The sequence below is a fragment of the Grampus griseus genome (assembly GCF_964374135.1).
Source record: "Grampus griseus genome assembly, chromosome: 5".
NCBI classification, from domain to species: domain Eukaryota; kingdom Metazoa; phylum Chordata; class Mammalia; order Artiodactyla; family Delphinidae; genus Grampus; species Grampus griseus.
This window is the reverse complement of record NC_138998.1, coordinates 142,207,531-142,224,763: the sequence shown is the minus strand read 5'-3', so window position 1 is coordinate 142,224,763 and position 17,233 is coordinate 142,207,531. Positions and strand designations below refer to the sequence as shown.

Here is a 17,233-nt window from a genome sequence, read left to right as displayed (position 1 = left end):
ACAATTTAATCCATACATATCTAGTATGATTGCTGGTCTTTACTTATTCTTTTTTTTTTTTAAAGGCAAAGTCTTTTTTTTTAAATTTATTTATTTTTATTGATTGTTTTTTGGCTGCGTTGGGTCTTCGTTGCTGCGCATGGGCTTTCTCTAGTTGCGGTGAGCGGGGCTACTCTTCGTTGTGGTGCGCGGGCTTCTCATTGCGGTGGCTTCTCTTGTTGCGGAGCAAGGGCTCTAGGCTCGCAGGCTTCAGTAGTTGTGGCACACGGGCTCAGTAGTTGTGGCTCACAGGCTCTAGAGCACAGGCTCAGTAGTTGTGGTGCACGGGCTTAGTTGCTCCGTGGCATGTGGGATCTTCCCAGACCAGGGCTCGAACCCGTGTCCCTTGCATTGGCAGGAAGATTCTTAGCCACTGCGCCACCAGGGAAGCCCTACTTATTCTTACTATCTTATTTTTTGTATGCTCTATTCTACTTTCTTGTTGTAGAGCTGGTATAATTTCCTTTGCTTGAATCCTTGCTCTGCTGCTTTTAGTAACCAGGTAAACTTGGATGTGAAACTTGTGCCTCAGCTTCCATATCTGTGAAATGGTACAATAATGGTACCTACCTCATTCCATTAATGTGTATGAAGGTATGAGAGTGCAGGTCACATAAGTGCTACATAAATGTCTTCTGTTATTTCTATTGTTTCCTTTTATCTGTTTTTATGACGTTGTCAGATTGGTTGAGTTTTGTTGCTGCATTGTTCTTGCAGTGGTTTGAAAGCTATTTCTCCTATCCTTGGGACAGTCCTCTCCCTCTGCTTCTGTTTTCTTCTGACCTACCTTCCATTTCATAATCTTCTCTTCCACTGTGTCTAATCTGTTGTTAAACCCATCTACTGAATTCATAGTTTCAGTGATTGTATTTGTTTTCAAATTTCCATTTCTTTATAGATTTCACTTATCTGCTGAAAATTTCCATTTCATAGTCTATTTCCTTGAACATGTTAGAGTTATTTAAAAATCTATCTAATAATGCCAATATACTGTTCTCCTGTGGATTACTAATATACACATATTTCTTCCGTTGGTTTTGGATCATTTGTTTTCTGCTTTTCTTTGTGAAGTTTTAGTCTGTTCTGGATATTGTCTGTGAAGATGTTTCAGTTAACCTGAGGCCCAGGTGATGCTGCTGTCCTCCAGAGGTTTCCTTTGGCTTCGGGCTGGCAACGGGAAGGAGAGCAGGTCAGCTTGGTGCAGTTTGGGAGTGAGCCATTGGGATGCTGGGTTTCAGTCTGTGAGGATTGATCTGCACCTCAGCCTCACTCCTTTGTTGTAGGTTTCAGTGTTCCAGCTGAAGGTCCAGGTTATTATCAAAGCCCCCCGACCAGTTTGTCTTGCAGTCGGTCCTGCCCAATCATTGTCTCCCCATCCTATGAGACTCAAAAGCTGTGCTCAGTGTCTCAGCTTCTTGTGTGCTGCACATATTAGGGACTGCACTGTGTGTCTCCCTCCCTCCCACTCCCTCTCCCCCTCCCCTGCACACACAGAGGAAAGCCATGCGAGGACACGGGGAGATGGCGGCCATCTACAAGCCAAGGAGAGAGGCCTCAGGAGATACCCATACTGCCCACACCTTGATCTTGGACTTCCAGCCTCCAGAACTGTGAGAGCATGTTTAAGCTGCCCAGTCTGTGGTATTTTGTTACGGCTGCTGAGCTGACTAAAACATCATACTAATCGCTAAATATCTCAAAAGGAAAACCACGTCCCTTCTTTCTGGGATCTTCGCTCCTCAAGAAAGTCTTCTCTGTTTTGGCAGTCATCGGGTGTCTTCAAAATATTTTATACAGATTTTCTTGTTGTTCAGAACCATAATAGTTTTATAATTTGCTTTAAAAACAACACATAGCGTGTGAGCATCTTTTACTGTCGTCAACTACGCTTTCTCTTTACACAGTTAACAGTGGCGCAGCCTTCCGCTGTTGAATCAAGCACAGTTTAATCCCTTCTTGTAACACAGTTAGATACTGAACTTCACCAACTCTAACTGGGGAGTCCTGCATCCATAACCTGTCATAGTTTAATGTGTGTGTTAAAGAAAACAATGTTTGGGCTTCCCTGGTGGCGCAGTGGTTGAGAGTCCGCCTGCCGATGCAGGGGACGCGGGTTCGTGCCCCGGTCCGGGAAGATCCCACATGCCGCCGAGCGGCTGGGCCCGTGAGCCTGCGCGTCCGGAGCCTGTGCTCCGCAACGGGAGGGGCTACAACAGTGAGAGGCCCGAGTACCGCAAAAACAAAAACAAATCAAACAATGTTTTATAATTGCTGACGTCTTAGAGTCGATGATGGATGATGGGTCCAAGCTCTGCCTACCTGAAGTCACACCACAGCCAATAATCTTGGGGTGGTGGTGGTGGTTCCCATTGTCCACCTCTGTCCCGGAAGGGGCCAGTTCCTGGAGACTCCCCTCTCCAGGAAGCACAGCTCGAGCTGGCCACTGTGACTGGGGATGCCCTGCTAGAGGCACCACAGTCCAGGGTGAAAGAGACCAAACCCTTGGACCCGGCTGAGACGGAGGTCGGCTCTGACCAGAACTTTCAATGGACAGACTTCGTCAGCCTGTGACATGGCAGCTCCATTCTGGGGGCCCCATTCCCCTCTCCTAAATGGTGCCTCTAGCCCAGGAAGTGAATTCTGAAGCGTCAAAATTGGTTTGTGAAATTAAGGCCCATGAAAACTTGGCTCTATGGCCTTTCAGTGTTAACAGGAAATGAGCTGAACCCAGTGGGCTAGGTCGCTGTCTTCCCCAGATGCTCAGCTGCCACTGGCTGGGCTCGGAAGGCCCCAAAGGGGGCTGGACAAGGGGAGACAAAGGAGCCGCACAGAGTCGGCCTGGCTAAGCGCAGAGTGAGAAGTGGACGCAGTGGGAGACTTTCCAGACTGACCCCCTCCTAGAAAAGCCCCGTTTAGGCCTCGGTCCGCTGGGAGCTCTGGGTGGAAGCAGCTGGAGCTTGTGCGGCCTCACTGAATGAACACGGGCCGTGTGCCCTTAGTGGACGGAGCTGCCCGGTGGGTCAGCCTGGTAGGCCTTCTTCCTTCACCCCCACTTCCTCAGGACACTTGGCTCCTCTGTGAAGGTGAACCGAGCCTTTCCGAGGCCTGGGGTCGTCCCCGGGGCAGCTCTCTCTCACGCACGTCCACCGGGGCCACTGGAGGTAGTTCACCCGGCTGGCTTTATTTTCCATGTTTCCCTGTGAGACGCACTCATCACAGAGGAAGCCAGTGGATACACCCGGCCTCAGCTGGTGGAGATGCGGTAGGTGAGGGGCCAGTTCGGGGGACGGGCGGGCCATTCTCAGGCGCCAAGATAATGTGTCAGGCCTGCCCCCGACCCCGCACCTGTAGGGCTGATGGCCTGGCTCTCCGTGCACCCTTGGGGTCCCAGCACGTCCCACCCACACAGCTCCCCCCGTGCCCCACGACCCTAGGTGCCCTGTGTTCCCGCGGCTTCCAGCGCGCCCCCCGAAGTACGGACGCCGGACTGCGCGGGTCCAGCCAGCTGACGCATTTGAAACTGCCAGGAACCTCGGCCGGCCGGGCACGCGCCCAACGCCCGGGAGCGCGCCTCGTGCACGCGCGCCCCACCGCGTGACCCGCGCCGGCCAACCTGCGCGCGGGGATTTGGGGGCAAAGCGCGGCCCCGCGAGCAGCTGCGGCGGGAGAGCGGCGGGCCGAGAGCGTGAGTCGCCCGCTCGGCGCTGTCTATTGCCCCGCCGCCCGCCGCGCGCAGCCATGGCCGAGGAGAAGCCCAAGGTAAGGGCCGGCGGGCGCGGGCCGGGCCCCGGACTCGGCCCCCCCGCCCGCGCCGCCCCCGTGCCCCGGACCCCGCCGCCCTCCGCCGCCGGCCTCCGGGGCCCAGGCCCAGCGGCGCCGGCAGGCCTCCCCGCCTTCCTTCCCCACTCCCCTCTCCACCCCCAGCCCCTCCTCCCCGCACCGCCCGGCTCCGCTAGTCTCCCCTCCCCCGCAGTCCCGCCCTCCGCCCAGGCCCCGCCCCCGGGGCCGCCCCGCCCTCGAGCTCCGCCCCTGCCCGGGCCCCGCCCCCCGGCTCCCTCCGCCCAGACTCCTCCTCCGCGGTCCGAGCTCCACCCCTCCGGTGGGCCGAGTCCCGAAGAGCGGGCGCCTCTAGCCCGGCCCCCCTGGCTGCGACCCTCTCCCTCCGCTGACATCGCAACCCCGTCCCCAGTCCCTCTCTGGGACCGCCTCTCCCCAGGACCTCTTCCCTCGCCGGGACCCACCCCCACTACGCCTCTTACGCGGGGACCCACGGTCCGGGCCGGCCTGGGCCCTACTGTCCCGCGTGCGCGGGGCCCCCTCCTCAGTCCTCACTGCGGAGCGCCGAGAGGGCGCAGGCTGGGCAGGGGCTCTGAGAGGCCGGACCTGTCTGGACGCATTGCCGCCCCCAGGGTGTGCGCCCACCTCCCGTCGCTGTCACCCGGTGTGCGCCACGCCCTGCGCACCGGGCTCTGCGGCGCGCGCTCCGCACGCTGGTGCCCTGCACAGCAGTCCTCGCGAAGGCCCGCGGTTGTGCTAACTAGTCTTAAAAACAGGTTTCTGGAGCTCTTCGTCTGCACTCTTGGGGTCTGTCTTTTTGAAGTGGACCATCTGCTGCGCATTGCTTTGCGTGCAGGCTCCCGCCGACCCCGCTGATGCTGGAGGTTGAGCTGAAGTTGGGGCCCCTGGTCACGGAGCCCCTCCCTGGTCGGGATCACACGGTGGGGCTCCGGTGGAAGCTGCCCTCTCCTGTGAGAAAAAGCCACCCTCCAGGAGCGTCCTCCCTCCAGGTGCAGTTGGAATTGCCTTTGCTTTTTTCACACTTGGGGAGGCCAGATGTAAATGCCCTTTCTTTATGATTTCTAGGTGGCCTCCTCTTACTGTAGTTTATAGGCAACGAAATACACACAGTACCATCCCTTCAGTGTGTTTAAACTTAACTCTCCCACGTGGTCAACGTCCAAGGCCCAATTCAGTAGAATCAACTTGTTTTAACTACTCTCAAGGCAACTGGATGGTTGGGCCTCATGCCCCACCAGTGCCCACTGTGCCTGCTGGGCACTGCTCCCTACCTGGAGCCACTCCTTCCTCTGGGCCTGGAGAGGAGAGGGTAGGAGGTACACTCCCAGGCCATCTTGGCAGAAAGAAAACCTTGTGGATCAGTTGGGAAAGACAGTTTGCCTCCCCTCGAGAGCACAGGCAGGGGACTGACAGCGTGAACTGTGGTTCTGGTGTTTAGGCTCCCCTCCCCGCCCCTCCTCTCTTCTAAGTTCCTTTGTTTGTTAGGGATTCTCCAGGGGTCTGGGCCAGGCCGTGTGCTCTTGGTGTCTTTCTCTGCCTGGTCTGCCCTCTTTCTGTTTGTTTTGTGTGCTGGCCCCAGTGTCCCTTTGTTTTGAACACACCCATATTGTTTCATCAAAAAAGCAAATGCATCCTCTATCCACGTGCAAAAGAATGAAGTTGGACCTTTTTTAACGCCGTATGCAAAAATTAAGTCAAGATCGTTCGAGGACTTAAACGTAAGACCTAAAACAATAAAACTTTTAGGAGAAAACATAGGACAGAAGCTCCATGACATTGGACTTGGTGATGATTTCTCGGATATGACACCAAAGGCACAGGTAACATGAAAAAAATAAACTAGACTCATGAAAATTAAAAAATTTTGTACATCAAAAGACACTGAACAGAGTAAAAAGCCAACCCACAGAAGGGGAGAAGACATTTTCAAATCACTATCAACCAAAAAGAGAACTGCAGGAGGCTGCAGATAAGAAAAGAGTTTATTTGGGGTGTTAAGAATTGCAGCTTGGGAGACACAGATTTGGGTAAAACCGAAAGAGCTTTCCGAGGAAGAGAAAGAATCAGGGGCTTTATAATAAAGGCGAAAGCCACGAGGCTGAGTTCTGACGCAAGAAAGGAAATATTTGTCCTTAAGGGATGGCTGTCACGAGTTGTTTTAGGGTCTGGGTCCCACAGGTATCTTGAGTTTCTGGCAGGTGTCCTGGATGCCTTCATCAGGACAGGACGTGGTCACAGGGTCAGATTCCGTCCGGGCTGAGAGGAGCGTAAGGTCCGTCCTCAGTGGCCTCCTGGCTCTGTTTGAGAGGCTCTCTGAGCAACACTGACTCCATTTTGATTTTCCTTCCACATCGTATGTCTGATAAAGGATCAGTATCCAGAATATATAGAGAACTCCTAAAGCTCAACAGCAAGAAACAAGCAACCTGATGCAGAAATGAGCAAAAAAACTTGGATAGACATTTCTCCGAAGAAGACATACCAATGGCCAAGAAGCCCATGCAAAGATGCTCAACATCACTGATTATCAGGCAAATGCAAGTCAAAACTACAGTGAGATATCACCTCACCCATTAGGATTGCTGCTTCCAAAAAACAGAAGAGAAAACAAGTGTTGGCGAGGAGAAGTTGCAATTGGTGGTGGGAATGTAGAGTGGTGCAGCTGCTGTGGAAGAGAGTATGGGAATTCCTCAAAAAGTTAAAAGTAGAATTACCATATGATCCAGAAACTCTGCTTCTGGATATAGACCCAAAATGATTGAACACAGGGCCTCAAAGAGATATTTGTGCACCCATGTTCATAGCAGCATTACTGACAATAGCTAAAATTGTGGAAGAACCCAAGTGTCAGTTGGTCCATGGATGAATGGACAAGCACACCTTGGTCTGTGCATACAATAGCATATTATTCAGGCCTGAAAAGGAAGGAAATCCTTTTAGGATTTCCTCAACACATGCTGCAACAGGGATGAACCTTGAAGACATTATGCTGAGTGACACAAGCCAGTCACAAAAGGACAAATACTGTGTGATTCCACTTACAGGAGGTCCCTGGGGGAGTCAGATTCATAGGGGCAGAAGAGCAGTGGGGGCCAGGGGCTGGAGGGGGAGGAGTTAGTGTTCAGTGGGGACAGAGTTTCGGTTTTACAAGATGAAAAGAGTTGTAGAGGTGGATGGTGGCAATGGTTGTATTTTATACTACTGAACTGTACGCTTGGAAATGGTTAAGGTGGTAAATTTTATGTGCATTTTAACACGATGAATAAATGGAAAAGAAATCTTATCTGCAAATGCAAGGTGGTATCCCGGATTGGATCCTGGAACAGAAAAGGGTGTTAGTGGAAAACCTGGTGAAATACAAAAGAGCTCGCAGTTCCGTTGTCAGCGGTGTGCCAATGTCGGTTTCTTGGGTGTGATGGGCACTGCAGTACGTGAGATGTTAACAGGGGCGGGGCTGGTGTAGGAGTGCACTGTGCCTCGGTATTGCAACTTTTCTGGAAATGTAAGATTATTCCAAAATAAAACGTTTATTTGAAAAACATGGAAAAGCAACTGCATCCTCGGTCTCTGGGGAGTGATCATGGGGCCCCAGCTCCATCAGAGGAGGCTCCTTGCCGGAGTCTCGCCTCCTGGGGTCACTTCTCGGGCCAGCCCGAGCTCACCTACTGGGGTCTCCAGGGGCCAGAGTGCTGAGTGGCCTCCTTCCTCTCCCCCTCCGTGAGGCAGGGAGGCGTGAGGCAGGGAAATGGCGGCAGGGAGTGGGTTCCTGGGGGAGGAAGGGGAAGAAGCAGGGAAGGAGCAGAGAGCCCGCGGCGGCCGGACCTGCCGGAGCCTCAGGAGGAGGACGAGAGCATGTGGCTGGACAGCGTACAGACCCGCTTTGGTCTCCATCCAAACTCGTCTGCAGATTGACTCAGGGGTCAGCTTCATCATTTTGTTAAAAAGTAAACAACTCCCGTCTCCCCCAGCGGTGCTCTCAGGCCGAGCCTCTGCTCTGAACACGAGCTTCTTGCATCAACTTCCAGTAGTTTCCAGGGGCCAGAGACCCCCGCTACGGGATCATGTCAGGATAGAATATGGCGGGGACCCCGTCCAGGTGGGACTGGTGGCACAGAACGGACTTGAGGGTGGCCCTCCCTAGTGGCGAGCAGGGAAGCTGTGGGCCATCTGCACCCCAAGCCACTCGCACCCCGCTTTCCCGGCTGGAAACATCTGTCGTTGGGTCTCATTCATCCACGTGCGTAAGTATAAATCACCTGTGCGTACGTGCGGTTCCTAGTCTCGTGAGAGCGATCTTAGAGCAAAGATGGATTTTCTCTCCATTGTTTTCTGGATCTACTGAGCAGGCTTTCCCCCTTGAATTGACAGTCTGTGGAAACACTAGATTGGCAGGGCATTTCCTGACCCAGCAAGTAGAAGTGAAAAGTAAGTTCTGTGTAGAAATCAAGCAATCACACGAGTGACCCAATTGCTGGGGAATTTTAAGAAGTAGCTTGGTTTTCATGACTTCAAAAAAGGCCAGCAGCCACGCAAACACTTTGCCTTTAAAGTGGTGTTTGTGGGGCGACGGGCTGGAGGCCGAGATTCACGTCTCTTTGCAGGAGGGAGTGAAGACGGAGAACGGCCACATCAACCTGAAGGTGGCGGGGCAGGACGGCTCCGTCGTCCAGTTCAAGATCAAGAGGCACACGCCACTCAGCAAGCTGATGAAGGCCTACTGCGAGCGCCAGGTGCGGGGGGGGGCCCGGAGCGCGCGCCTGTGTGTGTCTCTGTGTGTGCACACCTCCCCGGAGGCGCTCCCCTCCGCCCGGCCCCTCCAGGCTGGCCGGTCACTCCCTCTTCAGCCACCCGGTCGTCCCGGTCAGGGGTGGATGTCTGGTGATGCCCTCGTGGCGCTGCTGGGATCGGAGTGGCGGCCTCGCTGGGTATTTCATCCCTCCACCTCTGTGTCTGTGGAGCCACTGCCCTCGACACAGTTCAGTTTCCAGACGATGCTTGATTCTTGCCCTTGGTTTACTACATTTCAAAATAAGGAGCCCGTGCTCGTATGTCCTCCCACGGTGACCAGAGAGACTGACTGCGCGGAGTGTGGAGTGTGTGTTACGTGTGCGTGTGACTGTGCCCTTGGGCCCCTCGGTCCCCTTGTGCTCTCTGATGCTCCTGCCCGGTCTCTCCCCCTGAGCCTGTCCTTTCAGGTGAGGCAGCTTTTCTCAGGATACTTCGGAAATACTGGACCTTTGTTAGTTTCCGTTCTTGGCTTTGATAAATCCTTGCCTTGGGCTTTCTGTTGTTATTATTACAAACACCCTAAAACAGCTCCACGCCTAACTCTTCTTCTCCCCACTTTTCAGAGCTTGCTCCTCGGAGGAGATCACTTTCAACTCCAACTTTTTTTTTCACTTCTCTTTGGTAAATATGCTTGCACTTCTATTTCTTCACGTTCTTTGATTTTGGAGATTTTTTTTCGCCTGTGAAAGGTGGGTCTTCAGCTCTGGCCTGCCATCCACACATCCACCGCCCGCGCTTGCACACAGCTCCTTCCCTGGACTCCAGCCCATCGCTCTGGAATCTCCTGCTTCTGTCCTGACTGGGGCAGCGCCAGCCCTGAGCCACACAGCGGCCTGTGAAGATTTCTGGCTCTTGTCTGAGTCCTGTTTCTCCTGGTCTGGTGGTGGTTGTGTGTGTCATTTTCTGGGGGCCCCTTGTTAATTTATGCCCTGAATTTCCCATCGTGCTGCACCGTCCGCCACGTTCCTGGGCCTTTTGCTTTCCCATGGTCCCTCCCAGGGCCCCTCCCTCCCTGCCCCACCTGGACTGCTGCTCAGCCATCATCCCAGAGCCTCCTCCTGTGTATTTTCTGGATTAATCTTCTGCCCCTGTTTTGATGGAGCATATCTTCCAGTATCTTGCGCAGAAAGGGTATGAAAACTACTGCACGTCGGAAAGTGATTTGCTTTATAAACCTTCACAATTGAATGTTTGAGTGCACGTAGGTTGCAGTTCATTTTCTTTTCTTGGAGCTATTGCATCATTTTCGTCTAGTTTCCAACGCTGGTGTGGAAAGTTCAATGGCGTTCTCATTCTCTCTCCTCTGTTAGCGGCTTGGTTTATCTCTGATAGCTTTTGGGACCTTGTTTGCGTGCTTTGAGGCAGTGTTACCATTGACTCTTCTGGGCACATTCTGGGCCTTTTCGGTCTAGAAACTCATTTTAGTTCAGGAACTAGACCTTCTGTTAGTTCTTTGGTAATTTGTGTCCCTCTTCACTGGAATTCCCATCCGGCTTGCAGTTACCTGCTCCAGGTGTGTTCAGCTGGATTATTTCCTCCCATCGTGCATTGGGTTTTGTTGCTATTGGCCTCTGTTCTGGGAGGTTTTCTCAACTTCATGTTCCCACTTTTTATGGACGGTCTTGTTTCTGTCATGATTTCTGATTTTTAAAAGTTCTCGTTCTGGGCTTCCCTGGTGGCGCAGTGGTTGAGAGTCCGCCTGCCGATGCAGGGGACACGGGTTCGTGCCCCGGTCCGGGAAGATCCCACGTGCCGCGGAGCGGCTGGGCCCGTGAGCCATGGCCACTGAGCCTACGCGTCCGGAGCCTGTGCTCCGCAACGGGAGAGGCCACAGCAGAGAGAGGCCCGCGTACCGCAAAAAAAAAAAAAAAAAAAATTCTTGTTCTTTCCCGTTTTCTGAGGCTCCTTTTTCCCCAGGGGAACTTTCTGTTGTTTTCTATCTCCCTAAGAGCTTCAGGTGTGTGTATGCATCTGTGCACGTGCGTGTGCACGCGCGGCTGTGTCTCTGCACGTCTTTGCGTGCGTGCGTGTGTGCGCATGCGTCCCGGCGAGCTCTGATCCTTCCTCCCCGTGCCCTCCTCGTCCCTTTCTTTCTTCTTTGCTTTGACTCCTCACACATTGGTCTTTCCTTAACTGTCCTCTCTCCCTGGGTGACGGCTCGTATTTAAGCACGAAGCACTAAAAAGCTGGTGGAAAGCTGTACACCTGGTGTGTGGACGGGGCCCGCATGTTGTCGCGGGGCGGCCTGCCCGGGTGGGTGTTCTGTGGGGGTCCCAGTGTTGCAATCTGTGAGTCTTTAAGTCTCCCCGGAGTGGCCCTCAGGCTCCCGCCTGTGCCCTGGGAGCACGGCGGCCGGGAGGAGCAGCTCGGCGGGGCGCCGGGTGTACTGGGCGTCACTCGCCTGCCTCCGCCGGCCACCTGTCACTGCCCCGTTTGTGCCTGTGTCCCCAGCCCAGGGCTCTGAGTCCACCTCTCCAGAACGGGGACCTTCTGCCCGTGGGAGGGACAGTGCTCGACCTTGGGGTTGGGGGCCCTGCTTTGGGAGTCGGATATGGACTTTCCATCAGTCATCCCACATCAGCTGCATCGCTGCCTCCTACACCTGTGTGCCTGGCCCCTGCCCCTCTCGGGGCTCTTGTCCGCCCCCCTGCCCCCCAGCGCACCGCATCCTGACCTTGGGGTCTAGGGTCCACAGCCCTGTAGCTTCCAGCCTGGAGGTGATGCCCTTTGTCTGCTGGCCTGGCCCCTCTCCTGTTTTCTTTGTCCTTGTTTATGCCTTTTCTTGTTTCTTTATGTCACATCAGTAGGTTTCAGGAGGGAGCAGAGACGGGTGTTTTAATCCTGTCTGTCCTGAAGAACTGGCTGTGCCCCCGACCACGTCCAGCTGTTCCCTCAGGAGGCAGAAGGGCCGCTTCCCAGCTTCAGGCAGGCTGCTCATCACATGCCTCAGGGTCGCCTGACCTGTTTCTGAGAATTGTTTAAAGGGGAGGAAGTGATGGTGCCAAAGGTGTTGAAATTCTGCTCGGCACCTGGAGGGAAGCGAGAGGGATGGATGAGGGTGGAGCCCCAGGAGCTAGAAGGTGCTAGAACGGCAATGTCTGAAAGGCTGTTCTGGGTGCATCGCATGAACTAGGCTGCAGCCCCGCTGGCGAGGCTTCATAGTCAACTGCGTCCTGAATCCGTATATTCAGAAATCTGGTGTTTCCACATAAATGTGTGATGCTTTTTTTTTTTTCTTTGTGGTACGCGGGCCTCTCACTGTTGTGGCCCCTCCCGCTGCGGAGCACAGGACCCAGACGCGCAGGCCCAGCGGCCATGGCTCACGGGCCCAGCTGCTCCGTGGCATGTGGGATCTTCCCGGACCGGGGCACGAACCCGCGTCCCCTGTATCGGCAGGCGGACTCTCAACCACTGCGCCACCAGGGAAGCCCCAAATGTGTGATTCTTTTTGAATTAATGTGTTAGCTGAAAATGTTTAATGATGATTGCTTTTTCTTTTCAGGGCTTGTCAATGAGACAGATTCGATTCAGGTTTGATGGACAACCAATTAATGAAACAGACACCCCAGCACAGGTAGGAAAGCCGCCCTGTCTATACTTGAGGGCTTCTTCCGATCTGCCTTTCATAACTTCCATTTGGAATACTTGCATTTGAGAGGCACCGATTGCTTCTCACATAGAAAGAATACCTTACATTTTCTTTCTGTTTTTTTTTTTTTTGCCACACCAAGTGGCTTGTGGGATCCTAGTTCCCCAAACCTGGGCCCTCGGTAGTGGAAATGCAGAGTCCTAACCACTGGACCACCAGGGAATACCCACCTTACCTTTTATTTTCTTTATTTATCAAAAAAAATTGTTTTTTTGGCTGTGCTCTGCGGCATGTGGGGTCTCGTTTCCCCGAGCAGGGATCGAACCTGTGTCCCCTGCAGTGGAAGCGTGGAGTCCTAACCACTCGACCTCCAGGGAAGTCCCTACATTTTCTTAATGGCTTTCATTATTAGATCATTTGACTTTGTAATTTTGAGGTTCAGTTTTTGAATGAGGAAGATGTCCTTTGTCAGCCTCTTCTGTGTTGGGAGAGAGACCAGGAGGGTTGGGTGCCTGGCGGAGGTGGTCCAGAGACAGGGACGAGGCCTGGGCCTGCCCATGCCCGCCGCCGTCTGCAGGCTCCAGGCGAGCGGGGCACGTGTGGTCACCACCCACTTGTAGCCTGGATACTGGCTCTGCAACGTTAGCCGGTTTGTACTTTTCAGTAAAACTTTCTAGAGACTTGTTTATTTGTAACAGGACTTAGTGTCTCTATCGGGCCAAGTCCCTAACGTTGGCCGTTCCTTTGTTAGGGGAAGCTTGGGGAGTACGCGGGCTTGTCGGAAATCCACAGGTCAGCCTCCGCCCCCGGGTGCCCACCGACGGCAGGCTCGGGCTCAGGCGCCTCAGGGTGGTGTCCCTGGCGTGGGCGGGGGCAGCTCCAAGGCCCTGGTGCTCAGCGGGGTGGGACCCCTTCCTGTGACGTGAGGATACTCACTGCCCCCTCTGTGCCTGCAGCTGGAGATGGAGGACGAAGACACCATCGACGTGTTCCAGCAGCAGACGGGGGGGTCCGGGGCGGCCAGCTGCCTCTGGGGTGCAGCCCCTAGAGCCGCCGTCCCCTCGTGTCACTGCGCTCGTGTTCGCTATTGAACAGTGCAGGTGTGACCATGCCCGCACCAGGGAGGCTCAGACACCGAGGACATTCCCCAGAAGGACTTTGCTCTCTGATGTACTTCAGTGCGGCCGCGGGGATGTCCACGGCTTCCCCCGGCCCGTCACCCCGGTACCTCTGTTTGGGTAAAATGCATGGCGAGGGGTTTTGGTTTTGTTTTTACTTTCATTTTTGTTTTTCCTCCCTCCTATGACATTTCCCCCAAACCTGTGGCCCGAGTGCCCACTTTCCGTCTAGGTGGGGCTCTTAGCCCAGGTACTGGCCCCTACCCATTCCAGTCATGTAGAACTCACGTCACTGCTCTGGGGGTGTTTCCGTGGGGTGAGTTTTGGGGACACAGTCGGGATGGGAGACAAACTTTCACTTATCTTGCTGGCACAGGTCTTTTTAATGCTAAATATTACAAGTGTGAGCTTTGTCAGAATATAGTAAAGTTGAAGGGAAAATACTGGAATGTTTCTTAAAAGGTAAGAAGTTCTTCAGTAACGTGGCCCCGCGTGGGGCCTGGGGCCCAGGACCCATCGCCACCCATGGCCAGTGATGCTGTTCAGGGGCAGTGAAAGTTGGCTTTTCCCCTCTTCCTTAACAGAGAAAAAAGTAATTCCCACACGTCTCACCTGGTAATAGTGCCGGGGCCTCAGACTTCTTCTAGTATTTGCTTCTGATGAATGACAGTCTGTATATAAAAAAGGAAGATTGAGTATTGCTGATTTTGCAATTAACGTTTTTGTGTAAGAGAGCTGCTTCAAAGTGTGGTTACGAGTGAAAGACGGCTCCGGGGTCTCCCCATGGACTGTGCTCTGCTCCCCAAGTTGGTATGGAGTTTACGTGTTACATGTGATTTCAGTTCTGTGAAGCATTTGGGGTCTGTCCTGGTTAAACTCCGATAGTTGTCCTGTTGCCCTTGTGTGTGGACCCACTGCCGCCGGATGGCCCGGCATTGCTTGTTCGGGTCACCTGGGCAGCGCGACCACCGTCCTCTCTTGTCTGGCTGGCATCTCGCTGAAGATGTCTGCTTTTCCTTTGTATTTTGCTCTTCGGGCGCGGGTGGGACGTCTGCTGGCTCTGTTGTGTTTATTCCCGTTTGTACGTTATTTGTCGTCCTTTACTACTGTCGACAGTAAATAGAGTTTGGTATTCTGTCTCTCGGCTTGTATCCAGCACTGCGTACGGAGCTTGGGCGTTGTGTCATGTTCAGTATTTGCAGCGACCCTCCAGCGAGGCCACTCAGACTTCGATCTAAAGGCCGGTTCACCGCTGCCCCCCTTCCTGCGCCCGCGCAGGCTTCCCAGGCGGGTGGCGTCTTCTGCCGAGGACACCCCCTCACCCTCAGAACTCTCCTCTGTCCTCTCCTGGGTGTCCTGGGTGGAGGGTCGCCGTTACTCTGGGCTTCTCGATATTTTTGGTGTTTGAGTATAAGACTTTTCCTTGGTGCAGTTGACAAGCTACTCACTCATCGGTTTGAAACGGAAGCGAGTTGGCACTAATTTGAGAACTTCCCTGCGTGCCACGCTGTGACAGCACCAGGGTGCATCAGGTGAGGTAAGCGCAAGTTGAAAGGTCAAGGGCAGCCGGGTAGTGGAGCACTTGATTCACTTACAGCAGCGGCAGGAGGCGAAGGCGCAGCACAGCGACTGGGTCGTGTGCCAGATGCCGCGGCGGGTGGCGAAGCCGACAGGGCAGCCCCTGCACTTGTGCCGAGAGGGACACGCCGGGGTGCCTTAGGTTAGGAGCAGCGCTGTTTCCTTGGGAGCTTAGAACAGTGCTGCCCGACCGAATAGCAGGCAACGTCCTGGAGGTTGTCTTTTATCTTAGAAATGTGTGCAGATTGTGCATTCGGAATAATCTGTTGATATCGATGTTTTTAAAATAGTTACCTAAACCCAACTCCCAGAATCTTTGGGTTAAATTGATGCTTCAGTAGGAGACAGGCCCTATTGATGCTGTTGGTGGTGCCCTGGGTCCCAGCCGGCACCTTCTCAGTTCCGGTACCGCAAGTCCCATGTCCCAGGACCCCTCAGTTCCAGGCGCACGGGCGATGCCAGCCTGGCTGTGCTGCACAGCACAGGTGGGGAAGCATGTGTTAATACTGGCTCTGCCACGAGACACAGGTTCCATGGAAAGGAACTGCAAAAAGCAGATCCTTCTTGTACCTCAGAACGTCAGTTCCCAAAGAAACTAGTTTATTCTGAACTTGCTGGCCTGTCCAGTGGACCAAAGCCTCTAGGTATTGATATCACACACCTGCTACTCAGAACCCTGGGGATACCAGGACCGACTGACCGAGCAGAGAGTTGCCCCAGACTGAGTGAATAAAATACAGGGTGCCCAGTTACACTTGAATCTCAGAGAAGACGTGTGGAGGGGGCCTGCTTCCCTGAAGGGGAGGCCGTCCCACCAGCCAGTGAGGTGAGAGCCTTCTGTTACGTTGAGCACCTCATATTTTGGGCTTTTGTCACTTGAAACTAATCCTGGTACAAGCTGTGAATACACACACTGCTCTACAACAGGAAAATGATGTGACAAAGACAGCAGTGACACAGACGTGGACGCAGCTAAGAAAATACCCAGCATCTGACAGGTGCTGTCGTCTGAGCGTCATAACGTTGATGATGATGCTTTTCATCACCCACACTTCCTTTAGGTGACCAAGTGGAGTTTTCCTTCAGTCTCCATGGGAACCACACCCTCTGACCCCTGACCGGCTTGGGGGGTGGGGTGTGGTCTGATTGCAGAGAGGGCAACTGCTTGAACAGGTGAAGCGCATGAGTATTTGTGCAAATCCATTACTCTTTGGAACTGTCTAAAAGTACTGTGTTGTTTTTATAAATCACCATGGTCATTTGAAAAGACAGTGTCAGACTGAATTCTTGTGACACCTCTACCGCAAAATATGCACCATTGTGAGGTTTGTGCGAATTGTTTAATTTTATTCAACTCGACAGATACCTCCTGCCACGTCCAGGTACTGAGGCTGCATCCCGGAACACACGAGAAGAGAACACCCTGCCCTCATGGGACATGTTTCTGGTTACAGGAGACAGATAAGTTGTGTACTGTGCTAAAAAATTATACAGGACATTACATAGAAATTCTATAGAGGAGTACGTTGGATATGTGTTGTGAAGATAAAAACTTTTCTTTTTTAAAAGGTGCATATATCCTTGCCACAAAGCACTAAATGTGCTGACTTTCTCTGAAGTAAGAATGGGGTTCTAAGAGGCATAAATAAATAGATCAACAGATAGATCAGTGGGCCAGTCAGGAGAACCACCATGAATGTTACGAAAAAAAGACTCGCCAGTCTAGTTACCCGATGGAGAAGCCAGAGCAGCAGCGGGGGCGGGGGGGGTGTATGGCCCCTTGCTGGCCTCCTGAAGCAGTGGCCTGGGGGACTGCCAAGGGGGCCGTGGGGAAGTCTGGACCCGCTGCCTCTGGGAGCTGCTGGTCAGCAGGCTGGCGGTTGGGAGGGGAGCCCATCCACACCTGGGGTGAGGGAGGGGTCTGGCCGCTGCTCTGCTCCCACCTCGAGCTCCCAAAGCTCCTCTCTTGGCCGAGTGGAATCCAGAACCACACCGACACGGCATAAAACCGCCACAATCGCCAATCTCACTTTTTCAAACCTAAAGCGGTGTGAGGGTAGCCACCGGGGCACCAAATGTGTTCCGCGTGGATTCTCGCTCTGACTGCAGCTGGGCCCGAAAGTCGCCTCCTCTGAACTGCACGGGTGACAGCGAGGGAGCCCCGACACCGTCCACGGTGTACCTTCAGCAAATAGTCTGAACGACATCTGCTCATCCGGCCCGCGAGTGGCCAGCCCTGCCCACCGCCCCCCTCGTCCGCCCTCCCCGCCGTCTCCATCCTCTGTCCACGATCCTCCATCCCCGTCCCCGCCGTCGGGGCCGC

At 53.8% G+C, this 17,233-nt stretch overlaps 1 protein-coding gene across 3 annotated transcripts; it reads left to right on the top strand.

Annotated features, from left to right (window-relative positions):
• The first annotated feature begins 3,679 nt into the window (after positions 1–3,679).
• Positions 3,680–16,167, top strand: SUMO3 (small ubiquitin like modifier 3). 3 transcript variants are annotated; one of them, XR_014296814.1, is made up of 6 exons: positions 3,680–3,798; positions 8,439–8,567; positions 12,128–12,199; positions 12,966–13,006; positions 13,171–14,864; positions 15,838–15,867. XR_014296814.1 is itself a non-coding variant. In XM_082655396.1 (5 exons), the coding sequence occupies exons 1-5, from the start codon at positions 3,778–3,780 to the stop codon at positions 13,454–13,456; spliced, it is 549 nt and encodes a 182-aa protein (XP_082511522.1). In that variant the 5' UTR covers positions 3,680–3,777; the 3' UTR covers positions 13,457–16,167. The 3 variants fall into 3 exon arrangements, 2 of the variants coding, with proteins under 2 accessions (XP_082511522.1, XP_082511523.1); XM_082655396.1 differs by having other exon boundaries at positions 13,171–16,167; XM_082655397.1 differs by lacking the exons at positions 12,966–13,006; positions 15,838–15,867 and having other exon boundaries at positions 13,171–13,433.
• The last annotated feature ends 1,066 nt before the right edge of the window (positions 16,168–17,233 follow it).